The sequence below is a fragment of the Phaethon aethereus genome (genome assembly GCF_964289735.1).
Source record: "Phaethon aethereus genome assembly, chromosome: Z".
Taxonomy (NCBI): Eukaryota; Metazoa; Chordata; class Aves; order Phaethontiformes; family Phaethontidae; genus Phaethon; species Phaethon aethereus.
The window spans coordinates 18,056,818-18,084,307 of record NC_138577.1 but is presented as its reverse complement, the minus strand read 5'-3'; the positions used below and the strand labels follow the sequence as shown (position 1 = coordinate 18,084,307).

The 27,490-nt window shown below is 38.8% G+C and overlaps 1 protein-coding gene across 1 annotated transcript; it reads left to right on the top strand.

Annotated features, from left to right (window-relative positions):
- Positions 1–1,911: 1,911 nt before the first annotated feature.
- On the top strand, positions 1,912–26,734 carry PAIP1 (poly(A) binding protein interacting protein 1; the record flags this gene model as incomplete). Its single annotated transcript, XM_082012877.1, has 11 exons — positions 1,912–2,173; positions 3,402–3,583; positions 8,349–8,537; positions 12,129–12,241; positions 16,789–16,900; positions 18,575–18,700; positions 20,891–20,997; positions 22,367–22,484; positions 22,619–22,673; positions 23,275–23,368; positions 25,581–26,734. The coding sequence occupies 11 exons, from the start codon at positions 1,912–1,914 to the stop codon at positions 25,672–25,674; spliced, it is 1,452 nt and encodes a 483-aa protein (XP_081869003.1). The 3' UTR covers positions 25,675–26,734.
- Between the last annotated feature and the right edge of the window lie 756 nt (positions 26,735–27,490).

Sequence of the window (27,490 nt, the reverse complement as noted above, 5' to 3'; positions counted from 1 at the left end):
TCAATAATGATAACCTAAGGCATTTAATTCCTCAGAGGTGTATACCTTAAAGAATGAGATTTGCTTTCTTGAAAGACTGGCATATTAAAAAGTGATGCCAGTATATAATGATGATTTTCTTAAAACGTCAGGATCCTACAACTAGCAATTGAGAACCTCAGCTTCCTTTTTCACATTAATGTAAGCTTTTCATTCTCCTCCTGGTAAGGTAAAGTCAACAGATGTGACCAGAGGTCACAAGACAGGCTTCAAAACTGGAGCTGAAATAACATAACACCAGATATTTTAAATATAGTCGTTTTAGTAGCTAATTTGTGATCTTTAAAGGATTGATAATGCTGCTTAAACCTAGTTTTGACAATTGCTTACACAAGGGAAGTCTTCCAATTGTTTTTAAGACTCATCAAAATCTCCTACCTTTGCTCTCATTTCAGTTGCAGAGTATAGGTTCATTAATTTACCAGTCTTTGCTTTCAGTAAGGGTTGCCTAGGAACAGTTTTCCCACAAGCCTAATTAATTTTAACCTTTACTGTCTGGGCAACTTTGTCTTTCACCAAAAAATCAGTCTAGTTCATGCCTTGGGGAAGTAACAAATATTTTACACTCTATCCCCCCCAAGCCCCATTAATAATTAAAAATGGTGAGATGGAATAATAAACCAGATAGGAACATAACTTCTAAAGGCACCATTTTTCAATACAATCGGATGTGGTTTTTTTAACACAAGGTGGTGATATTCTGATTTTTTTCTAATCTTTCATGCATACTTGCCTGTTTTTCATCCCCTCATGAGTGATGGGAAGAGTTTGACCCCACACCAGACCAGCCTTTGATTTTGTCTGTGGAAGGGACAGGTGGCAAGGCCGGCATGGGACAGGCTGCTCAGTGAGACAAAATATAAATGTTACCAGGAGGACCAGTTGGGGTGTATGCTGGGCACCCCAGACCACGTCTGGGGGACAAGTTGTGTCTGGAGTTGGCCAAGCAAGCAGAGCAAGACTCTGGGCTGTAATGGAACAAAAATAGGTGAATTAACCTGTGAATGGACATGCGCATTGAATCATATGCAGCTGATGCATTAATATTAGCAAAATGCATTACACGGACAGTCTGCTTCCTTCCATGGAAGGTTTTAAAAACTAAATCAGAAGAGCATTTGTTATCACGTCATGCGTAAATTATACATTACTCTGAGCAAACATATTTATATTAAATAGCCCTAACAGCACAATAAGATTGTCACGTTGGAGGCTTAACTTTGTTGGCTTAAATTTAGAATTTAGCCTGCAGCTTTTCCAAACAAGCCCCTTTCTTGTGGAAGGAGCGAGGCACGGTGCACCTGTAGCTACGGGTCTCCTGCTAAGTGCAGCTGCAGCTTGCTCCCCTTACGGTCGCCTCACGCCGTTCCTTCCCGAAGGGAGGCAAGTACAACTTCTGAAAACCCCGTTTCTGAGCACCCGTGGGTTTTGAGCAAGGCGCGGCTGGGGTGCACGCCGCGGTCCCAGAGCCGGCTGCTGAGACAAACCAGCCCCACGCGGTGCTGACTCATCAGTTCAGAGTACGTGAGGCAGGCAACGCGGCCCGAAAACCGGGCGAGAGCTTGTAATCGGCGGCGGCCGGGCTGGCCTACCCGGCGGCGGCCTCCCTCGCCGAGGCCCCGTCTGGGGCGGCCCGGCCGCGCCTCCCGAGGTCGCTATGGCGACGGGCGCGGCTAAGCCGCGAGGGGGCGCTGTCTGCCGCGCCGGGCCGCGACCATCCTGACGGTGCGCGTGGGGGTGAAACTGAAAGTGAAGCGCTCGGGCCGCGGCGAGGCGGGACCGAGCTGCCCGCCCCGCCCCTCTGGGCCCCAGCCTATTTCCGCGCCGGTGCCGGCTCCCTCCCATGAGCGCTTGAGCCACCCCAGGCTGAGCATGTCGGAGAGTTTCGACCGAACTCCAGGTGCCGGCCGAGGCCGGGGCCGGAGCCGAAACCGGGGCCGAGGCCGAGGCCGCGCCGCCGCTCCCCTCAGCGGCAAGGACGCGTCGGAGGGTGGCGGTGAGGCCAGCCTCGGGGGCAGCTGTTCCCACGGCTCAGGCTCGGCCGAGGAGGAGCAGCAGCAGACGGGCGGCCTCTTCCCGCAGCAGGAACCGCTGCGGCCTCCGAAGACGGCGCCGCAGGGTACCACAATCGCAGGTACGGGCCGCTGCGGAGCGGCCCCCTCTCCGCCCCTCTGGAGGCCCCCGGTGTCGAAGGTGTCGGGGAGCATCCCCCTGAAGCCTGTAGTGCTCCGCTCGCTTGCCCGCTCTGCTGCTGCTGCTTTGCGTGTCGCTCAGACTTCCCCCTGTCCCTTCCCTGTCCCACTAAGACTGGAGCCATGAGGCTTCCCCCCCCACCTTCCTCCGGCCTAGACATGGGAACGCGTCCCGTTTCCCACTCACGCACCTAGGGGCAGGGAGGTCATCGTGGCCTGAGGGCCAGCGCCCTGTGCACGCCGGGCATTTCACTGGCTCTGCTCGGCACTGCACAGAGATCAGCTGCGTAGGGGCACCTTTCCTTAGCGTGGTCATGCTTCTGGCTTATGGGTCCGTGCCCAGGTAAAGGTGTACTGTTATATTGCAGCTGCTTGCAACGCCTCTCTCCATTCCCTGCTTTCTATACCCTCGCATCTGTGTGTGCATTTTATCCATCTGTTAATGCGGCTGCAGATGGTCTCAGCCTTCCCCTTGTTGAAGAACTCCAGCCTAAAGGTTTGCCAAAAAACAAATCCAACCCAGTAGTAACACAAAGCATTGTTTTTTTGGTTAGCATTTTCAGGTATGTATCAGGTTCTGTTTTCAATAAGCTTTGGAGCTAATCTCTGAAGATACATTTGGAAAATACACTTTTTAAAACAGTGTTTCATTGGCTTTTTTGGCAAATGATCTATGAGAGCAACGATAGCGAAGTATCTTTGAGGATTATGTTAAAAAACTAGTGCTGTTAAAAATTAGTGATGTCTTCCATTTATTGACTTCAAAGTCTTGCATTTTTATCTGAAATCTATGGGAAAACCCCCAAGATGAGCAAGCATACCGTAAGCAGATTTACTAGTTTCTCAGGTTAGCTGTTCTAGAAAATACATTTTGATGGGAGAGGAGAGCGCTCTATTTTTTTCCTTCCTCTCCCTTTTTTTTGGTCACCCTCACATGAATATACTGTTTTCTTTCTGTCATGTGAAAAGATACCTAGAGTTTGTTAAAGTGGAAACTTCATGCGTATATAAGAAAAGCAATAAAAACGATGTTTTGGAAGTGAAATTGAAAGCATACTTACAGTAAAAGTGTATTTAAAGTCCGAAAAATGATATATTCTGTGTGTACTCCATACAAATACATACTAGTTTAGTGATTTCTAAGAACAGCTGTTAACAAAAATGTTTCAGAACACCTGGAGGAGGCGGAAATTCCATCTGGATCAGAAGATAAAGTTTCACTTCCTGATTTTGGACCAGAAATGGCTGAACCTGAGGTGGCTGTGGCTGCTGTGGTAAAGTCAAAGTTGTCTGCTAAAGCACCTGAGTTTTATCCGTCTGGATACAACCAGAACTTCAATCAGCTCTTCACAGTGAGTGTTTACCTTCTCTTCTCTCTATGCCAACTTACTTACATTCAAATTAACAATGTTTTATTGAGATCTTGTATATCAGATAACTTGAATGCTCCATTTGCTGAAGAGTTTCCAGAAATTCTGATAATAACCTTCAGGGTCACAGTTAGAATGTTAAGTGATAATGGGTGAATACTGGGGTGTACATGATAGCCTTTAGTGTGGAGTATTTTGCTAAAGTTTGCTGCAGATAACCACATTCCTTGTTGATTACACCAAGCATTGATTATACCCAACATGAGACTAAGCTGCCTTTTTGGCAACTGCCTCTGTTGTAGTTAGATCTACACTGCATTTTAAGTGAAGGCTTAGCTGCACTTCTATGCAGATTTCACAGGTTTTTGAAGCAAGTGCAGGAGAAATCTTGAACTTTAACTTTTCTGAGCACAGGCTTTACCTTTCTTAAATTTATTGTGCCATGGGTATGATTGGCTGTGACTGCCTACCTCGGTGTGCCATCACATGTTTTTTAACTCCTTCACTGGTACTGTGTCACCAAAGGGCAAAAAAGTAGACTTCAGTTCATTCCTAGCAGTTACTTACTGGCATACCTAATAAGAAATGTATTTGCAGCCAGACTAAGGGTGGTCTCAGATCATATTGTAGATGCACTGTGTAATAAAAGTTGGTATTTCTTATTTTCTGCACTACTGTCTTCCATGTTACAGCTTTCAGTAATTCTACTCCAGGGAAGACCTATGTGAATTCTTGGAATATCTTTTTTTTTTAATGCAAGCAACCAAATTCTGCTACTATACATAAACAGATGGGAACTACTACTTTTACAAATACAATCAAGTGATAAAAAAAAATTATAGCAAAAAAATTAGATTTTTAGTAACTTACAGAAGAATACTTGATCTGAATGCTAAATATGGTGGTCTGGTGTTTCAAAGTTTTTTCGTCACCAGTAAAATTGATGTTATCTTAATGTTACCAGCTTTGCCAGCTTACAGAACAGGATTAGTGTCCCACATAATACAAGTTCATAGACAATATACAACTGTTAACAAAATGCTGACAAAAATATGCTTCCGTGAATGGATAATCTAGGGGAAAAATAAATACTTTGCCCCAGTATGTGTTATGTGTTTTATAAATAAAGGATTTCAGTCTCGAGACCCAAAAAAACCTCCCGTTTGGAATGGCATACGTAATGTATACTTATAATTACAAAGTTTTGAGGCCAGCAATGGTGCTTTTCAGCTATTTTGCAAAAACACACAAGCGTGTGGGAGTTCCTGGTTGCTATGTTGTAGGAATATGCTATGAATGTGACTCATCTATTAATAAATATACCTCTTAAAATGCTAGCAAAACCTAGAACATTTATTTGGAAGAATTACAATATACTAGGCATAGAGTAGTGGTGTTTCAGGCTTTTGTCCTTCACTATTATGAAGTTTGGAGGTTTTTTTACTTTAATGACTGAATTGATTTCATGAACTGGGCTGACTTGCAATAAAAATTAAAAATTTAGTACACTTTACTATTACACAGATTTTGACTATGAGTTTTAAAATTTGAATCAAAATAAAGTTTCACAAAACTTTTTTCTGACTTAAATGAAAGCTAAAAAGTATTAATTTTATAATGTTCCCTGGAATTTTAGATCTGAAAACTCATATTTCTGCTATAAAATACACAGTGGTTTTACTATTAAGCATTTATTGTTTTAGAAATAAAATGTTGATTTCTTCTTTGATAGTACACTATAGTAATTACTATGTGTGTCCATATATTTGATTATTAGATTAGTTAATTTCCAGTTAGTTCTGATACTCAAAACTATCAGTTACCCGTGAAGATAGTTTAAGGGGTACAGCATAAAAGGCATACTCGAATTTTCAGAAAAACTTTACCAGGACTTTGGGGAAGACAGACCTCTGCGGAGTTCTATGTTTGCATATGGCAGTCCATCCCGTTGGAAGTTGTGGATGTCTGCAGTAGAATTGGTGGCTTGGTTCAGGTTTGGATTGCCAGTAGGAAATGTCAGACTTCTTTTCTGGGATAGGTATGTGATTATACAGCTGTCAGTCCATCAGAAGGGCATAATGATGTTCTCATTTCATAGTTTTAGGAGTGAAACTTCTATTATCTTAGGTAAAATCCTCCCCCCTGCCCTTTTTTACTCAGTTGAAAGTAAGCAGCCTCAGTGTTGGTTTTATACATTCAGCCAAGCATGAGGGTGTCACTTCACTTTATACAGCATGGATGAGTGATTTTTATATGCAACAGTCTTTGTACTTAAGTTTGCAATAACTTTATTGTAAACTTGTTGAGTGCACATAATATGAAAAAAAAACTCCTTCCTAAGAACTCTGAAGAGAAATCAAATCAGTGATAAATTATTAGTGACTAAGTTCCTAAGTGGGCATGGTGTGAATGCTTAACCAAGTATAGGAAAGTGGTAATTAGCACATGTACAGAAACAAACAATTGAAATTAATAGAAGATTTCTAGTTGACTTTCATGGCTTTGAATCATAAATTTGTAATGAATGTGTAAACTTATAGTCTCCTGTTAGCCAACTGCTGTTTAAAATTAAGAGGAATTTGCTTTGTTTTCCTTTAGTTGATATAGTACGTGGTGCTGTCTTCTCCCTTCAGTCTTAAAATCTGCCACTAAGAAATGCAAGTGGTTTATGTCTAGAAGTTGCTGGCCTAATTTGATTAAAGTATGAAATGTTACTAATTTTAGCAATATACAACTTTATTTTAATGACTGTCAGAAAGAGCAGCTTCTTTTACTAGCTACAGCAATTGCATTCCCTGCAGCCTGGCTGGAGGGTTTTCAAACAGGTGGTATGGAGAGATGGTAGTTCAGCTGTATGTGATTAAGGTGCAGTTGTTGCACAATAATGTCATAGTTCTGTAGAACAAAATAGTTTAAACTTGTATGTAACTTTTACTGGACTATTTGAAATTGCCTAGTAAAAGTTCATTTTCTTTAGAGAAATAGAATACTGAGAAAGTTACATATAGGCCTGTTAGCCTTTGTTCCTTGGCTCTAAGCTCCAAATCATTAGAATTGTAACATACTTTAGGTTTGGAAGGACCTCTGAAGTTCCTCTGGTCCAGTCCCCAATTCAAAGCAAAACCAACTTGGATCGGGTTGTTGAAGGCTTTATGCTTATGAGCAGTAATAATTTGCCACCACTTCTGTAAACCCATGTTTTTTTCTTATTCCTCATGGGCAACATTAAGTAACTTTGTCTTTAGTAGTATTCCCTGGGCAAATATTCTACTTAAATTAAACGTGATAGGAGATCTTTCTAGTTTCTCTCGTGTTACATTGATGTGTCACCCACTAGCTTAAGTTGTATACTGTTATGACATGGGTTCTTGAAGAATTTGGGAAAATCTGCTGCTTTGTTTCCCCACACACATTCTTCACATGTCATGAAATTAATGTCAGTGCTTCATTTTTTTTTTTCAGCAATGTAAATCTATCATTCTTCACAGTTCATATCAAGATGAAAATCTTTCACAGGTCTATGTTGCTTCACAATACAGGAGAGACTGAGGCATTTTGAAGACAGAAAGTAAATGACATCCCCTCATTAAGAGTGGGGTGGTGGGGAGAGGGAGAATACAGTTATAAACCTTCTCAATGTGTTCATGTCCACAAAGTGTCTTATTTTTAGCTCAATTTTTCATTACAGTAGATCAATTTAACAAGAAAAAGGTTTAAAATGTTAGATCAGTTGAGAATTCCGATATTCTGTATGTTACCCTTATGTCTTGAATTGCTAATTTTAAGTCATTCCTTTAGCAGTCTCTCTTTCAGGCTCCTGCTTGCACAGCTGAAATTGATTAGATGCTTTTCACAACCTTTTGTGTAGTGTGACAAAGTGAATTATCTGTACTGTGTTATTACTAGTTACATCACAAAGTATGCTGCTTCCTTTGCTATTCCCCTCATATACTAGCATTATAATCATCCAGAACAGTATTGACTTTAGATACTGTTAGATACATACATTCATTTCTGAGTAGACAAAATTAGCAGCCTTCTGTTCTATCAGTAGGAGCATAAACATCAATAAAGTGGTGTTATGCTATCTCACCCTTTCTTTAGGGATCAAGTGTGTTTACTGACTTTTTTTAATCTCAGTAGCTGCAAATTAATGCAATACCGTTTGAATAGTTTCACTTCATACCTTGTAATCTTTCACCCATTGCCAAGGGACGCAAATTTGCTGACTTTAAAAGATCAGTTTTCCTGGCTATGCTTTCTAAATGGGAACACTACACTAATTCTTGTTTTTTCTGTAATTTCTCCCCCTTCCGCATATTTTGGAGCACTATACACTTGAAGACCAAAATATTTTGTTTCAAATTTTCAGTTATTTTTCTTTCTACAGTTCATATATCTGCAGAACAGTTTGAGGCGCAACACCATTCCTGATGTGCACACAGTTTGGTAGTTTTATTCTTAGCAGATATAATTACTTATTAGTTTGTTAGTTAATCTTGCACCTAACTTGGCAAAATGATTTCTTTTTAATCTGTCTTTTGATGTGGTTTGCTGGGAGACCTCTAAGAATATGGACATTTATGTTCTCTAAAAATGTTAACGTTAACTGTGTAATAAAGATCACTATCAAGTATGCAGAGACCCAAGACTAAGGGCTATATCGTTACTTCTGGAGATAGTAAGTGTAAACAATGTTATTTTGGGTTCCTTTTTAAATAGTAGGTGTATTCTTTCACTGCTATAGGTTTCTTCCTTTGAAGATAGATATGATGGCTGTCTGACTTTGGCAGAGTATGTTCAAGACTTCCTTGATCACCTCACCGAGCAACCAGGTTGTTTTGAAACTGAAATAGAGCAGTTTGCCGAAACACTGAATGGCTGGGTCACTGCAGATGAAGCTTTACAGGAACTTGTTGAACTCATCTATCAGCAGGTAGCCTGCGTATTCTGTCTTATAACATGGATATTATGCTTCTGTTACCTAGTGTCCAAGATATGCATACCACTGTTATTTGTTACGTAATTCTAAGTAGTATTTTTTTTGGACTGAAACATATAGGGCAAGATTTTACTCAGGAAATTGAAATGGTAGCTCAAATGTGGGATACCTCAGTGGCTGATAAACTTCCCCTGTTTACACTTTCCTTTGTGTATTTGGAACTCCTGTGTCACATACTAGAACTGAAATTACAGCACAAATTAAAAGGAGTTATATTTAAATTGCTCTATTTATATAGCAGAGATTGAAGAAACTCTTAAACAATATCAAGAGCTGTACATTTTTATTTTATCCAGCAGAAAAATTTCTTCATAATGTTTAGATACTTTTAATTCCTTGGTATTTTAAAAAAATAAATTTCTACCTACTGCGTACATCACCCTTTTGGGAAATGCTCCTTTATTGACAGGCTTTTGGAATATACCTAATTCAGAACAGCATAACTGGAGGAAAGGAAAGTTTGTCTGATGGTAACTAGGTCCAGTCCCATTGATGGCCATGGAAATGAGGACGGAGACCTTGAGCTGAACTCTGTACTAATTGGGGGAGCCATTGGAAAGAACAGCTTAATATGTGTTGCTTAGCAAATGAGCTGTTGTTACTGTCTTTTGGGCTTGCTGCAGAGAATTAAGTCACACTTGTGCTTGCTATTTATTACACTGGGTGTCTCTCACTTTCCTGGCTTGGTTGCTTTCACATTCTAACTTGAAGAATGCAAACCCATATTCACCTTTTAAGTGCAGATACTTGCGGAATATTTTAATTTCGGGTATGTAGAAGCTGCATGACTTGTTGGTCATTGTATAGAACCGTAGAGTCTCAAGTTTCTTGGTATCGTACAGAATCGATGCACATTTAAATCAGAACAGTTTAGTTAGGTGATAAGATTACCTGTGCTGTGTTTGGCAGCATCATTTTCCCATGCCTGATTTGAACACATGGAGCAGAGTTAACCAAAGACAAACATTCTATATTCAAGTTGATATATGAACTTGAATACCTGGAAACATTGAAAATCAGGTTGGACAGGGCTCTGAGCAACCTGACCTAGTTGAAGATGTTGCTGCTCTCTGCAGGGGGGTTGGACTAGATGGCCTTTAAAGGTCCCTTCCAAACTATTCTATGACTCTATGATATTCCATGTAACTTTATTGGAAAAAGAGGAATTTATCCCTTTTTTAACTTCATATGTTAAATGCATTGATTCTCACTTACTGTAAGTCTTTAATGCTGCCTCTTCCTCTTTCCTTCTATTTAAAAACAAGTCAAGTGTTAGAGTTAGCTGTGCCTTCCTCAGTTGAGAAGCATTGAGTGTTATCAGTCTGAAATTACGTGAAAAACAAAAAACTTAGCACAAAAAAGCTGTGCGAGTATCCAGAAGCATCGATTTCAGTTTTGTTGTATGTCAGGATAGGATAGTGTTCAAGTGTAAGTCAACTATGCTTATTGTTCTTATGTCTTGAGTGGAGGCTCAAGTATTTGTTTCCTGTCTTATCACAAAACAATTAAAACTGCTGAAGTATATTTATAAGCATCTGCTTTAGTGATGTTAATTTAATCCAACTGAGCAGATTTATAGATGGTATATTTGTGAAGGAAAAAATCTAAAATGCAGGAAACCCAGGTCCTGTACAGTCTTCTCTTCCTCTGTATGTCAGGTATCTTAGCCTGTCTATAAAGATTAATAATTATTCTTAATCCTTCTATGTCTCTGGATAGTGGAGTGCAAGTTCTCTTGTTTTCCAAAAGTTGAACACTCTGACTTCATAGCTTAACAATCTTGACTGTTACATGTACAGTAGATTGTTCCTGTTACAGCAACTAAAATTTCTGAAGATACGCATTGGTAGATTAGCCTTCATGCTTAGGTTGTGACTCTTTTGGAGATAAACTGGGATTACCAACAACAATAATTCAAGGAAGATGATACTGCACTGTAATGATTGGTTATTAAGAGGAGGTGGGTTTTTTGGTCTCTGTGTGCTATGCCAGGTCATAATACCTAAAATTTAGTTCTTTCAGTACTTGATGCAAACACAAATACAGACCAACATTTTAAAAATACAGATGAGGTTTGAAGAATTTCTGTGTGTTTGGTTTTGTCTTTTTTTTGATGTTGGGAAGGAGAAGTGTATGTGAGAAGTGATGTATTTTTGCCTTGTTAAAAAGGGGGCACCTCTTCTAGTCCAAGCAACTGACTGAACCAAAGCACCAAGAAGTTCATTAGCTATTTCTCATGCCTCTTACTGGAAACTAAATTCTATTTGACTATCTTAATTACTTAAACTTGTTGTATCTTCCAAAGACACTTCAGTTTTTGCCAGTGAGTTTATTTATGCACATGGTACAGTTAGATTGAGTACGTACTTTTCTCTGCCTGTGGAAGGTAACTAGCTACCATGCACTGACATGCTAATGGCAAGATGCTTTTTTCAAAAATGTGCTTGCATGCTTCTGCTTCTAACATCTATAGTGCTGATGGATGATCAAGATTTAAAAGGAATGTTCAAAGATGATAAAACCATAGGAGAAGTTTGAATTCTTGGTATCCCGGTTTTCTTTTTGGCAGAGCTGATGGAGTTAATTTACACCAGCTAAATAACTGGTGTATTTTCTCAGATAATTCTGAGAAATAAATGTCGAATTCAAGTGTTGTTAGAAGAGAGTTCAAAACAAGTGAACAGTAATGAATTGCCAAAATAAGGGGATGTTCTGTGTAAAGCTCTATAAGAGGTTGAATGTAGACACTGAATTCCCAATTAATTTTTTCTATCTCTTGAAATTTTGAAGTACCATATTTAAAGCAAAACATTTTTTGGGTGACGTATAACTTACGTTGTGGAATTTCATTGCCACCACCTGTTTTTAGATGACAAAAGTGTAGATATTCAACAGTAGCAGGACTCTTTTTATGAAAAAGGACCCATCAAGAGCTATTAACTGTAATGATACAGTTTTAGCCTCTGAAGCAGAAGTTTGCTGTTCTGCAGATTGCTGGAGCATGTATAGGATGTATCTGGAGCATGTATCTTACTTGCCATGTTCTTGTACTCTTTCCCGGGGCATTCACTATTGCCAAAAATAGATTCTGGGATAGATAGCTCTTAGACTGAATGATGGTGACTTTTTGTTTTAATGTACTCATTGCTCTTTGAGAGAGTGTGTGTCCTTGAAAAAGTGTCTTGATGTTCACTGTTGATTTTTTTTTTTTTGTACAAACGGTTTGTAAGTGACTTTCAGGCACTCCTGGGTTGTAGGTCACAATGGAGGAGTTGAGGACATGTGGTATAATGGTTGTTGTTTTCTTAAAGCCACAAAATCACAGTATAACGAACTTTTAAGTGCTGAAATGCATATAACAAAGTGTTGATGAGAAAAATTAACATGACAAATAATTTAATCTTTCACACTTCAGTTGTTGAATCAACTGTTGTTAAATACAGTTTTCAAAAAAGCTTTCAAAGATATTTCCTGATTAATGAAATTATTTTATGAATAATTTATTTTTCCACTTTATTTTGGAAGGCCACATCTGTCCCAAATTTTTCCTACATGGGAGCACGGTTGTGTAACTATCTCTCTCACCATCTAACCATTAGTCCACAGAGTGGGAACTTCCGACAGTTGTTACTTCAAAGGTCAGTATTAGTGTGTCATTTTAAGCCTGTTACTTTCTCAGGTTACATGCCTTCCTATTTTATATGTAACTTTTAATGTCGAGTGCAAAGAGGTATATATTCGTAAGTTTGCATGAAATCCAGAAGGATCAATTTCTTCAATTTTCAGTTACTAAAGAGTTCTGGGGACTTACAGTTTAATAATTAGACTTCATAGTTGACAAAAGGCGACATTTTTTAAATTTATATACTTCCTTTTAAATCTTACTGCGTGACGTTTGAAGGAGTAGTACACTTTCAATATGTCAGATTTCTTTAGAAAATAACCTTTTCTTTAATGACTTCTGGCTTTCTAAGCTTCGAGCTTGCTTTTTATTTTAAGAGTTTTACTTAGTCCACCTATGTTTAGGAGCAAAAGCATGATAAACTTTGACAGCAATGCATTCTGATGATCTTTTCATGAAGAAGCTGAAAATATTTATTCCTTTGTCCCAAAGCAGATGAGCATTTTTGCCTTCAAAATCATCACTTTTATCTTCTGGTTGTTGAACTGTGCTTGCTACTGGAACATGAAGGAAATTCCTGTTAATGTTGGAATATCTGGTTTCTGGTTTTTAAAGCCAACCCAATAAATAACATTTATTTTAGCACCCTGAAGCCATGAATTTGAAGTTGCTTATGTTCTTATTGCTAGTATGGATAGAATTGGGGGCTGAGGGAGAAAGGGGATAAACAGTGTAACAATATGACCACAGAGAGCTCCTCTTCTGTTCCTCAGCCCAAGTTTCTACCTTAAATTTTGTATTTCAGGTCCTTAGATTTTTTTTCAGTTTCTCCGGTGTTTCTTAATGGATTACATAACAATTGAGAATAGATTAGAAGTTGTCTAGCTTTCCTTCTATCTCAGATATTTTTTAATTCTGTTTTTGAACTGCTATGTAAACTTGTATATTTTTGGCACAGATGTTTGATACTAGAAAAATTACCTCACTGCCATGTTATCTTAATCCTCTGTATTTGTATTTATATCCAAATTATAGAATCATAGACTCTATGGAAGGCTTGGGTTGGAAGGGACCTTAAAGATCGTCTAGTTTCAACCCTCCGGCCGTGGGCAGGGACACCTACCAGACCAGGTTGCTCAAAGCCCCATCCAACCTGGCCTTGAACACTTCCAGGGATGGTGCATCCACAACTTCTCTGGGCAACCTTTCCAGTGTCTCACCACCCTCACAGTAAAGAACTGCTTCTGAATATCTAATCTAAATCTACCTTCTTTCAGTTTAAAACCATTACCCCTTGTCCTATTGCTACATGTCCTTTTAAATAAAAGTCTGTCCCCATCTTTCTTCTAAGCCCCCTTTAAGTACTGGAAGGCTGCAAGAAGTTTTTCCCAGAGCCTCCTCTTCTCCAGGTTCAACAACCCCAACTCTCAGCCTGTTCTCATAGGAGAGGTGTCCCATCCCTCTGATCATTGTTGTGGCCCTCTTCTGGGCGCACTTCAACAGGTCCATGTCTCTCCTGTGCTGAGGGCTCCAGAGCTGGATGCAGGACTCCAGGTGGGGTCTCACCAGAGTAGAGGGACAGAATTGACTCCCTCGCCCTGCTGGTCACACTGCTTTGGATGCAGCCCAGCATATGGTTTCTGGGCTGCAAGTACACATTGCTGGCTCATGGGCAGCTTTTCATCCACCAGTATCCCCAAGTGCTTCTTGGCAGGACTGCTCTCAAATCCACTCATCACCCAGTCTGTATCCATGTTTGGGATTGCCCTGACCCAGGTGCAGGACCTTGTATTTGGCCTTGTTGAGCCTCATGAGGTTCACATGGGCCCACCTCAAGCCTATCAAGGTCCCTGTGGATGGCATCCCTTCCCTCTAGAGTATCAACCGCAGCCTGGCTGAACAGGGGGATTTTGCTGGGACTCAGGGAAAAGAGGAGAGTTTATCACCTCTGGAAGAAGGGGCAGGCAACTCGCGAAGAGTACAAGGATCTCGTTAGGTCAAGCAGGGACAAAATTAGAAAGGCAGAAGCCCAACTAGAGCTCAGTCTGGCCACGGTCATAAAGGATAATAAAAAATGCTTTTACAAATATATTAACAACAAAAAGAGAGGGAAGGAGAATCTCCATCCCCTACTGGATATGGCAGGGAACATTGTCTCCAAGGACGAGGACAAGGCTGAGGTACTTAATGCCTTCTTTGCCTCAGGCTTTAATAGCCAGTCCAGGTATCTGCAGGGTATTCAGCCCCCTGAGCTGGAAGATGGGGATGGAGAGCACAATGTGCTCCTCATAATCCAGGAGGAAGCAGTCAAGGACATGCTAAACCACCTGGACACCCACAAGTCTATGGGGCCTGATGGCATCCACCTGAGAGTACTGAGAGAGCTGGCAGAGGAGCTTTCCAAGCCACTCTCCATAATTTGTCAGCAGTTGTGGTTAACAGGGGAGGTCCCAGAAGACTGGAGGCTTGCCAATGTGATGCCCGTCTACAAGAAAGGCTGGAAGGAGGATCCTGGGAACTACAGGCCTGTCAGCCTGACCTCTGTACCGGGGAAGATTATGGAGCGGTTGGTGTTGAGAGTGCTCGCAGGGCATCTGCAGGACAACCAAGGGCTCAGGCCCAGCCAGCATGGGTTCATGAAAGGCAGGTCCTGCTTGACCAACCTGATCTCCTTCTATGACCAGATGACCTGCCTAGTGGATGAAGGAAATACTGTGGATGTTGTCTACCTGGACTTTAGTAAAGCCTTTGACAGCATCTCCCACAGCATTCCCCTGGAGAAACTGGCAGCTCGTGGCTTAGATGGGTTTACTCTTCCCTGGGTAAAGAACTGGCTGGATGGCCGAGCCCAGAGAGTTGTGGTGAATAGAGTTAAATCCAGCTGGTGGCTGGTCACAAGTGGTGTTCCCCAGGGCTCAGTATTGGGGCCACTCTTGTTTAATATCTTTACTGATGATCTGGATGAAGGAAACGAGTGCTCCCTCAGGAATTTTGCAGATGACACCAAGTTGGGTGGGAGTGTTGATCTGCTGGAGGGTAGGAGGGCTCTGCAGAGGGATCTGGACAGGCTGGATCGATGGGATGAGGCCAACTGTGTGAGGTTTAATAAGGCCAAGTGCTGGGTCCTGCACTTCGGCCACAACAACCCCATGCAACGCTACGGGCTTGGGGAGGAGTGGCTGGAGAGCTGCCCGGTGGAAAGGGACCCAGGGGTGCTGGTTGACAGCCGGCTGAACATGAGCCAGCAGTGTGCCCAGGTGGCCAAGAAGGCCAACAGAACACTCGCCTGTATCAGAAATAGTGTGGCCAGCAGGAGTAGGGAAGTGATTGTGCCCCTGTACTCGGCACTGTGTTCAGTTTTGGGCCCCTCACTACAAGAAGGACATGGAGGTGCTGGAGGGTGTCCAGAGAAGGGCAACGAAGCTGGTGAGGGGTCTGGAGCACAAGTCTTATGAGGAGCAGCTGAGGGAACTGGGGTTGTTTAGTCTGGAGAAGAGCCTGAGGGGAGACCTTACCGCTCTCTACAACTACCTGAAAGGGGGTTGTGGTGGCGAGGGTATTGGCCTCTTCTGCCAAGTAACTAGCGACAGAACAAGAGGAAATGGCCTCAAGTTGCGCCAGGGGACGTTTAGATTGGATATTAGGAAAAATTTCTTCACCGAGAGAGTGGTCAGGCATTGGAACAGGCTGCCCAGGGAGGTGGTTCCTGGGCCCATATTCTAATATATAAACTATGTAACTGTCTTTTAATTTTTATATGTTGTAATTTGCTCTATTTCATTCTGCTGTCTCGGGTATCTCAGTGCTTAAAAACCTAATCATGTAATAATATGTATTTATCTAAAAGGACACAAACCTGCAGTGCCTTTGTGAAGTCCTCTCATTTCCTTCACAAACCATACTTCCCAGCTTTTAACAGTTTTAATGCAGTTCATATATTCCTAGAATTATGATAAATAAGCAGCATGTTATATATGTTGGTGTCATGGTTTAACCTGGCAGGTAGCTAAAACAACCACACAGCTCTTGACTCACCACCCCTCAGTGGCTTTGGGGAGAGAATTGGAGTGGGGAGAAAACGTAGAACTCATGGGTTGAGATAAAGACAGTTTAATAGGACAGAAAAAAAGGGAATAGTAATAATAATTATAAAAGAATGTAGTAACGAAGTGATGCACAGTGCAGTTGCTCACCACCTGCTGACCGATACCCAGTTGGTCCATGAGCTGTGGCCCCTCCCCAGCCAACTCCCCCAGTTTATATACTGAGCATGATGTGGTATGGAATGGAACATCCCTTTCGCCAGGGATCAGCTGTCCTGGCTGTGCCCCCTCCCAGCTTCCCGTGCACCCCCAGCCCACTCGCTGGTAGGGCAGAGCATGAGAAGCTCTTGACAGCTTAGCAACAACTGAAAATGTCAGTATGTTATGACCATTATTTTCATCCCAAATCCAAACCCCACAGCACTATACTAGCTATCAGGAAGAAAAAAACCTCTACCCAGCCAAAACCAGGATAGTTGCAATGTCTACAGATCGTATGTTTGTGTTTTAATGTTTACAGGTGTCGGACAGAGTATGAAAACAGAGATGCAGCTACCAAAGGAGATGAATTTACTCGAAAAGAATTTCATGCTTTTGTGCTGTTCTTAGCTGAACTTTACCTTAACCTAGAGGTAAGAAGAAAGTTACATGTCAGGTGGTTCTTAATTGATTTTTTTTTTGTTGTGTTTAGGTAAACACTGAAATGGAATATAATTTGAGGTGTTTTTTTGAAACGGGAGAAGGGAATAAAGTAAAAGAACTTTAGAACAGTTTCATTGTAACTTGTGTCTAAGGAACAGATAAACAAAAATGGTCAAGATCATTAGAAGAGAAGTGTATAAAGCTTTAAAAAAAAAAGTGTAAGAATTCATAAAAAGAACCAATCATAAACCACGTTTGGAATGAAGCTTTTGGTATTTTCTTTCGACTGGCAAAACCACCAGATGACTACACCTTACCAGCATAGGAGATGTTGCAGCCTAGTAGAAGCACATCAGCATCAATAACGCATGTAATTCAGTATTCAGCCACTAGCAGGAGCTATTATCAAACCCTTGAGGAATATGTGGAAATCCTCAAAATGAGCAATTAAAAATGCAGACGTTTAAAGACACTTCTTTTGAAGGTTGAGTCCTTGGCTTATGCATGCAATTTTGTGTTTAGATTGTATTTTGTATCTGTGTTATGTACAAAAAAAGTGTTATGTACATATAAAACTTCACTCATCTGTGAGTTCAGTAAGTTCACTAACTGCTATCATGTACTTAAATATTTTTTTGACTGGATTATTTCAATGGTTTGATTTAAGCAGACACTATAAAAATCTTCTGCTGGCATGAAGAAAGAAAATAATTCTCAGACTCTTCGTTTCTGTTCATAAGTGGGCCTTGAAATCTGCTTTTTGCTTGCTAGAATTAAAAAGGAAGACTTGCAAAGGATTTTGGGGAGAAAGAGTTGTCCAGTTCTGTGGAGTATACCATTTATTTTTAAACCATTTTCTATAACTTACAAAATACATGGAGTGGCTTCTGGAAGTAAGTCACTACAGCTGTAGAGAATGTATAATGTAGTATGGGAAAGAGCATGGGGTTCTGGGAATTTGGGACTTTGTGGACCCTTTTGCAGGCATTTGGTAGCTTTTCTTAGGAATTTATTAGAAAAGAAACAAAATGCTAGACATGCGTTGTTATGTATATATCAGCATTAGAAGGACATTACTCAAAAGTCTGTGCTCTAAAATAGTTAAAAGTATTTGGCACGTTCTTCCAACTAAAGAGCTCAACTATGATCATGAACCAAATCATACAGTATTCAAGAGAGAAAATGCAACTAAATGAATCTCAACAGAACCATTTAGGTTGGAAAAGATCTTTAAGACCATCAAGTCCAACCATCAACCCAACACCACCATGCCCACTAAACTATGTCCTGAAGTGCCACGTCTACACATTTTTTTAACACCTCCAGAGATGGTGACTCTACCACCTCTCTAGGCAGCCTGTTCCAATGTTTGACCACCCTCTCCGTAAAGAAATTTTTCCCAATATCTAGTCTAAACCTCCCCTGGTACAACTTGAGGCCACTTCCACTTGTTCTATTGCTAGTTACTTGGGAGAAGAGACCAACACGCACCTTTCCACAACCCCCTTTCAGGTAGTTGTAGATAGTGGTAAGGTCTCTTACCTTACCTCAGCCTCCTCCAGACTAAACAACCCCGGCTCCCTGAGACACTCCTCGTAAGAGTTGTTCTAAAACTTAAATTCTAAAACTTAAGTCTTTTAAATGTGTTTTTACCTACATTGCAGATTAAAGGAACAAAGGGACAAGTAATGCGAGCAGAAATTCTTCAAGAAGGCCTTCGGGAATTACTAAATGCGCTCTTCTCTAATCCCGTGGACAGTAATTTGATATGTGCAGTGAAGCTGCTGAAGGTGAGACAGTAGTTTTAAGAGAAAAAAAGTTTTCTAACCTTCCAACCTTTGGGAGGAGTGGGGGAAACTGTAAATTAGGAATGATAGGGTTTTATGCATTACATCATTATCAGAGCATGCTGTACTTTTTTTCCTTAGTACCATTATGAAATTGAGCCAACAAAAAAGTAACATACTGCTCTAAAAGTAAAATGTGAGGCCATTTGTGTACGTACAAGAGCAATAGAACTGAAGCCAAGGCACGAAGGAGTAAGCAAGTCCCTTCAAGGTCTCCTTTTGCTGCTTCTGGTGTGGGAGAAAACTGTAATGAACTTGAATGAATTCTGGGGTTTGGGGTATGTTTTCTCTTCTGAAGGATGCTCAGTGGTTAGGGTCTACCACTTTTTGAAGCAAAAGGTTCTTGATATCAGTTATTTCATATAATGTATTTGCATCATTAGTACTGTAGAAATAAATACGTTTCTCTTCCATGATGAAAACAAACCTCTTTGCTATTAAGTTTTACTTTTTTGTAAAACAGATGATAGCCTCTATGCAAGGAGAAACTTTTATGTTCTGTGATAACTATCTACGGTTATACGCATAGTTGGGAAAACAGTTTATTTTAGGAACGAAAAAAAACCTAAACTGTATTTTTCTGGAGGTTTTTTGTATGGGTTTTTATTGTTGTTGGTTGGTTTGATTTTCCTCATTTCTCCCCTTTCCTCCCACTGCACTATTTTTCAGACTCTTCTATCTCGAATTCCAAGTCAGGCAGGTTCTTTTGATACAGCGAATAGGGAAGGTTTTACATCTTCCAATTTAAACCCTTCACTTGCAGTTTGGATGTTTAAGAAGGTTGCTTCGTACCGCTTGTGAGATTGTGTTCAACGAGCACATTCACTACTGTGGTCAGTCCTTATGTTGGCAGTGTTATCCTGAGGCAAGGCACATTGAAGGACCTTTCAAAAAGGCAGTACATAAATCAGCAGCACTGGAAAGCTTCCTGGTTTTTATAATTGTTTTCCAAAAAGATTGAAGTGTCACTATTTCTGTGGATATTCTTGAAATATTTATTTGGCTTCGCAGCATCCATTCTAAAAACAAAAGACCATGATCTAAATTATTTTATGACACATTGCTAAATCTAAAAGGTGTTACAGCGCAGATTTTTTTTCTGATGTCTTACAGTATCTACAAATGTTGGAGTATATCTGTGGCTAGATTGAGCTATTTCATGAACCCTTCACTACAGAAGCAATAAATGTCTCCTGTTTTCTTTTCAATTTAGTATAGTGATAGATACAGGTTTTTCACCGGTTTGCTTTGCAATATATATTTAGTTTTATTAAAACCTTCCTGGTGCTATTATCTAATTATCTAGGATCAAGGTAGGACTGCAGTAAAAAACTGGAAATACCAAACAAGTTCTAAGATGCTTGCTTTTATCTTTGCTTTTTATTCTTTTGTATCATCAGGTGCCATTCAAGGATTTTGGATCATGTAATACTTACCCTGAGTAGATCAGGAATTGCTGTTAATTCTGATCATAGTGCCAAACAAATCTTTTCTGGTTTAACTCATACTGTGCAATTACTGGGCAATGAAGCACCTATTCGTAACATAAAAGGCTTTCATCCACAGCAGTTCTAGACTGTCTGCTGCTAAAGCTCTCTCAGGAGCAGCTTCAGCTTCACAGATTTTATATATTAAAATTCAGGCTGCTTGGCCAGATAATTCTTGGCTCCTCTTTTATATAGTCAGATGAAATTCTCAGGTATGTCTGATGCTAGCTAAGTTGACTGAAGTGTTTCTAAAGTTTATTAAACTATTCTCAGGTAAGCTGGTGGCATCATCTGCAAAAATAAGATCTTTTTAATAGCATGTACTTAAATAAAGTAAAATCTGACAGATATCACTGAAGAGGAGTTACAAAATCATATTTCAAGACTGAAAGGAGAGAAGTGGCTGTGAACTTTTAGACAACATAAACATTGGACATAGAGCTACCATACTGTGTGTAGTTTAAAACAAACTATTTTCAAGGTCTATTAATCTATTTAGCAAAAAGATGCAGGCAGTTGGGAGCTTCAGCCCTCAGGTAGTCACACAGTGCATCTGAACATTATGAATTGTTACACAATCTCTTCTGCTGACAGTTAAAGTTGTGTAATTTTCTCTAAAAAAAAAAAAAAAATCTCTTGTCTTTAGTTAACAGGCTCAGTTTTAGAAGATGCCTGGAAAGAAAAAGGAAAGAATCATATGGAGGAGGTGATTCAGAGAATTGAAAATGTTGTGTTGGATGCAAACTGTAGCAGGTGAGAAGATAAATTTATGTGCAATGTTTTGTTTATAGATGAAACAGAACAGCTTAAAAATCTGTAAAAATAATGAATGTGTCCAAAATGTTATCTTAAAAAATTTTTATTTATGTAAAGTAAGTTGATATTTGGATGACTTTCGGGGGGGTGGGGGGAGTATTTTTTGATTGGAGGGGGTTGGAGTTTGTTTGTTTTTTTTTTTTTTTATCTTTTAATAGACATGCAGGTTCCACTCAATGTTTTTTTTTCTTTTAATTTTTTTTTTACCTTTTATGTCTTAAAATACCCTGTAAGTACTTTAGGCTCTTGGGCGAGTATATGAGCAAAGAGACAACAATGGTATTGTCTCATCATTTATACCTTTAAGTCTGAATTCTAACAGTATTAAATATATACAAGCAGTATTAAATAATAGTATTAAATATATACAAATCACTATAAATGTAAAAGCAAAATGGAATATGCCTTGAGGGGTTCTTTCCTGGAGAGCGTACCTGTTTGGCAGGGTCTTACTGCAGTCTGGAAAAAAAATTAGTAGTTGGCTAATGTATTCTGCTTCTCAATTCGCAATCAGCTATGTGCATGAGGTTATCTGATTCTGCTGTACTTCATCCTCAAACTTACTAAAAACTTGCAAAGGGTTCAGACACTGTGACTTGATCTGTTGCTGTATGGAGGGAGGCCAGCACGAAGCTCACAGCATCTGTTGGTTCTAACTGAGCAGCCCCCAGGGAGGATGAGGAAAACTTTTGCTTCAGGAACCAGAGAAAATTGATAGTGCAAGCTGAGGCTTCAAAGACACAGAAGGACAAACTTCTTTTAATAGAGAAAAACTGAAGATTTTATTCATTTATTCTTTAACAAGAGTTTTCTCCATGGATTTGCTTTAAACAAGAATGCAATTTCTCTTTATTTTAGGGATGAAATGGGTGGTGGTATCTAATGTATTAAGACATTCTCACTGAGTGCAAAACATCAGTGTGATGTAAGAGGGCTAAAGTTAGGAGCACAAATTAGATGATGAAACACAATTTGAAGATCATCCCCTTGTTTCTCTCAATACTGTGCTTTTATCAGAAAAGGATTTGTTCCTCAATTTGTGCTGCAGTACCTTTGATAAAAACTATAGTAATTTGTGTTTCATATGGGCTCCTTACTTTACCACAGAGGAATTGGAAAGGGTGAGTATCTCATAATTGACACTAGCATCTAGAGTTGCAGGGAAAAAAATTAACTCAATTATATGAAGACTGGACCAAATTTTGTCCCTTTTAAAGCTTTTGGAGGGGATTTAACTATCTAGTATTTGCAAGATAAGAGAAGCCCAATTTCTTGTTTAGCACAAAACATTCTAACTTTATTTCAGAGATGTGAAACATATGCTCCTGAAACTAGTAGAACTGCGATCAAGTAACTGGGGTAGAGTTCATGGGACTTCTCTACATACAGAAGCTACCCCTGAAAATGACCCAAATTATTTTATGGTAAGAATACATGGACACTTCAGGTCCTTAATTTAATGTGAACTTAATTTGATTCATAGACAATCACATTGCTGAAAACTACAAACAGCTGTGTCTCTGAATGCATATAACTTTCTGTATAACTTTATTCTTAGAATGAGCCAACATTTTACACTCCTGATGGTGTTCCTTTCACTGCAGCAGATCCAGGTATGTCACAAGCTTAGTATACCAGTCTTCTCAATCTTCTTGAAAAAGTTGTTATTAAGCTTATGTGCTGTTGAAGTACATAAGTTGTTTCAGACACTCGACAAACAACTTAAAGGCAAAATGATGTCTGAATTCCTGGCTTTGTGTAACATGCCTTATTCTACATTAAAGTAAAGTAAATGTTTGAAGTGGAGAATATGTATTTGAGTTCATATAGTTCAGAAGAACTTATGCCATAGTCTTCAGCACTTGATCTCTCCAGGAAGCCAGAAATGTTCAAGTCGTCTTTTGTTTGTCCATTGCTAGTACCAAAAAGTTTGTTTCTTCCTTGGTTTCTTTGTTTTCTGTAATCTGAGCACAAGGTGACATGACATCATTTGAGGTAAAGACATCTATGACTACCTTTACAGTTCTCTGAGAAGATAGGTGTCATTCTTAGAGGTTGACTGATGTCCTGAGAAAACACTGTAGCAGGAGTTTTTTCTGTAATATGTTTCATGCCATTTATGGTTTGATTAAACATGTTTCAAATGAACATAGATTTATATTAATTTAGAGCACTAGTCTTATATATTACGCAGTCTTATTCTTTCTTTGCCAGATTACCAAGAAAAATATCAAGAGCTGCTTGAAAGAGTGTATTTGTTTCCAGATTATGAAGAAAATGGAACAGATCTAACAGGACCTGGAGACCTGTAAGTTTCCTTTTTGAGTGACGGGGTTTTTTAATACTAGGATGTAATACTAAGTCTTTAGTGCAGAGTTAGGAATCCAATCTTGACAAAAATGAAACTAAATAATATAATAGTAATAATATAATAATGATTGTATAATATATAATAATATAATATATTATATATATAATATTATATATTCCCTACAAAGGAAGTTATATATTTGGTTGTAAACTGCTCTGTAATCACACTGGTTTGAAACAAGTTTTATATTTTTCCAACTGAGTAGGGTAATTACATTTCAGATAATTATGCACATGTAGAAACATAACTCTTCTCTGCATTTAAAAAAAAAATATTTGCAAGCAAAATGAAGCACCAGACCTTCAGATGTTGGTAGTGAGACAAACTGAATTCATTTGACTGATGCACATACACATCCCAGCTAGAGATGATTACAGAATTTTCAGAGTCTTTCAAAGGGAGAAAGTTAAGTTTCTTTCCTCAGTATAAGTAGTATTGCCTCAATTAAATGTCTATTCAGTATTCCTGTAGAACAAGAAAATCAACATAATGGCAAAGAGGGAAGCAATAGATAGGAATGTAGTCTGACTTTCTGGCAGCGGTTTATAGGAATTTAATAGGAAACCAGTAAAAGCAATATGGTCTAAAATAAATTGCTGAGCTTTGTACTCACCTGCTTGAAGGAGGGCTCTCAGATCATGATTTGATACCACAGAACACTTTCAGTGTTGTGTTTGTGTGATACGAGTGCTGGCCTGGATCAATACTTTTAGCAAATTTGCAAATTTATAGATCAAGCCTAGCTGAGGGGACTGGCAAGAACTTTGAAGAGAAGTTGGAGATGTCATCAGAAATCAACAAGCTCAGACTGAGGGGAAAAGACGCATGTGCACCTCTGTGCTTAGAATAATTAATTAAATGCAAAATGGAGACAGACAGCAGTTAAATATAGTAAATCTGGAAAGACACGTGGAAGACTGAGTCAACCTTCATGCAAGGTGACTCTGGAACCTTCTTTGTTGAAAGCTTAAGAAGAGCTTAGACAAATGTATGCTGATCCTCTGTCAGCTGTTTCTCATGACTAACATCAGGGAGAAAGGTTCTGTGTTATTTCCTTCCCAAGTCTACGCTTCTGCAAGAAAGAAGGAACAAATAAAATAAATATGTAGACTGCTTCTTCAAAGCACAATGCTGAACTAAAAATACTCTCCTTGTATGTTTCTGTGGTATTTACTGTGGTTTTGTGTGAAACATACCATTTATGTCCTCTGTGCAGATGAGATGTGCTGATTCCCTTGTTTGGGACTAAGGCACGGAAGATGATAAACTGAGCACATGAAATCAATGCACACTTTTTGAGTCAGTAGCTGTTGACTTTTTTAAGGCTCTTTAGATTTATGTTCACTATCATGTTAAAGTTGCAGCTCTGTCCTAATTTATGGTGGTGAACACTCCAGTTGGACCTAGAGAAAACAAGGAACACTGAAGTTACTTCCCAAAAACTGTGGGGAGAAAGTTAGTGATGCCCATCACTTCCCAGCGTTATTTTGAAACTCTATGGTGGTCTCCACTCTGTGCAACACTTATTATCATTAATGAGATCCAGTCTTTTCTGTGACCTAAATAAGACAGATGTCTTCCAAAAGACTGCATACCATACAGAAGGCAAGATAATGCAGATGCAATAGGGAGGTGAATTAAGGTTGCCTTCTTTCATATATCAACAAATAGGAATGCAGGTTTTCTATATCAATATATTCCTTGACTAGTGTGCAACAAAGACAGTTGATGCAGTATTTGAACTAGGATGTTGATCAACCAAAAATTATGCTAATATGATGCTAATTTTGGGGTTTTGCAAATACATCAGTACAGATGCATTATTAAATTTTGGGAAACTTGGATTGCATTATTGCGTTTTCTATCATCTTGGGAATTATTTCTCTCTCAAACTGTGGACAGCATAAAATGATCTGAAATGGTGACAAATGCTATAGGTATTTGTACATATGTATGCTGCTTTGAGGTTTTTGTTTACTTGTTTTCCTAGTACCTGTGATTTTTTTCTGTTAATCCTCCATAAGAAGATGTTATAGTTAACTGCTATTTATAAAGCTCTACTTTATTCTGGACATCTACATACATCTTTCTGAAAATCTGTACATAAACTTAACATCTTTGTTGATACCTCTTTTTTTTTTTTCCCCAGGTATCTTGAGGACTTTGATGATGAGATGGATCCAGAAATTGAGGAAGCATATGAAAAATTCTGTTTAGAATCAGAACATAAGAGAAAACAGTGAGATGTTACACATTAATGTTAGTTTATTAAGCCAGTTCAGGAATTGTTAGAATACAGGGGGACACAAAACATTTGTACCAAAATAAGGAACTTGAGTTTCTCCAAGTACTAAAGTTACACGGTTTCCATTTTGTTTAACAGAATCTGCCAAAATTGTAAACTTATGCCCTGTAACTTAAAAGGTTCTGTATATATCATAGTTTATTTATGTACAGGTATATGAACAATGTTTTGGCTGCAATAAAAATTATTTTAAAATTACCATAATTGAAATGAAAATTTAGTGGGGAACTGTCCCATAAAACTTCCCTTCAGGGAGAAAGGGGAAGAATAACTTGATCTAAATTTAATTGCTTGCTTTCTTTTTTTTAGTATATATGGGGATTTATTCATACCAGATATCTGGTATTTCTTTTTTTTTTTTTCTGAAGAGTATGATCCAAATACAGGTATCTTTTTTTTCTGTAGATCACAATCATGAGAAGTGGTTTGTGAAGATTTTGTTTTTTGTAGGCTTTTTTATTTTCCTTATTTCTTTTCTCTTCCAAAACCCATGTGGGTAAGGTCTGGACTTCTTTTTTTCCTGGAATAAAGATGTTTTATGTTCATATGTGAAAAAGCAAGCAGTATTTTGGAAGTTCAGGGCTTTCAGGATGTTTGGTTCAGATAAGCTTATTTTCAACTTGTACAAGCAAAAACTATTCTTTAATTTTTTGTGTTCTTCAAGACATATGAATATAGTTATGTGTTAACCCATGATTTTCAAGAGTATGTGCAGCATTCACATTTTTTTTAATGTATCTAACATGTCTAACCTTCTGGCAACCCTTGTAACTTTCTGCATTCTTCTAATTCTATGTAGTTTGATTTAATTTTGTAGTTAGAATAAATTAATGTATTTCATAAACATTAACATTCTGAAGCCAACTTGCTCCTTTTTTTTTGACCTCATATCATGTTAGTTTTCCTAGGATACTCCACTGTTGTTGCTGCCAAACTCAGTTGTACTGCTTCCTGTTATCTGTTACTGGTCAGACTGAATAGAAACCCTTACAAAAAAACAAATGGAAATGTTTCCTAAAAGTTAGCTACTGTAAAGAACACATGTTGTAAATATGCATGTAAATAATTCTGTTAATATTTCACTGTTACTTCTTTGGTTAAATAACTTGTGCATCTGCTAATAGAGTGAGCACTGACTGTTTCCTGGACGTTGGAGTTTTGGAAAATAAAATCTAACTAGCTTTGTCTCCTTTGGTGTAATTTGGTCCTTCTTCTATCTCCTCTTCATCAAATACTCCTTTCTTTTTTTTTTTCTTTAAAGTACGCAATTGAAGAGAGCATTATCTTTTAATATTCATTAGAAAAATAAAATTTATCAAAAGGCAATATGGCAATAAGAATATATATATTAGCATTTCAAAGTCTCTAGACTAAAATTCAGAGACTAGAAAAGTGAAAAGTAAATTAGATTCATTTCACACACCTTATCTAACATTGAGCATATTTTTCATACAAAACTTTTAATGCAAAGAGAGGTCAGACTTCCTGCTGACTTTACAAGCACATATCTTGTGGAAAACATACTCAAAAATTGAAGTCCCAAGGAACAAGCATTCATACATGCATTACAGTAAAGTAATAGTGTCTTCAAGGGACTCTGCTCTACATGTTCTAGTTTTGCATCTTTTGTAGTTTGCCTTTTTTTCTGTAAAGTAGCTGTCATTCCAGATGTATATACTCTGTCAGTTTGTGGAGACAGTGTGTCTTAGATGTAGCTAATAGGCCAAGTCATCCTGTACAAAAATATTAGGAAC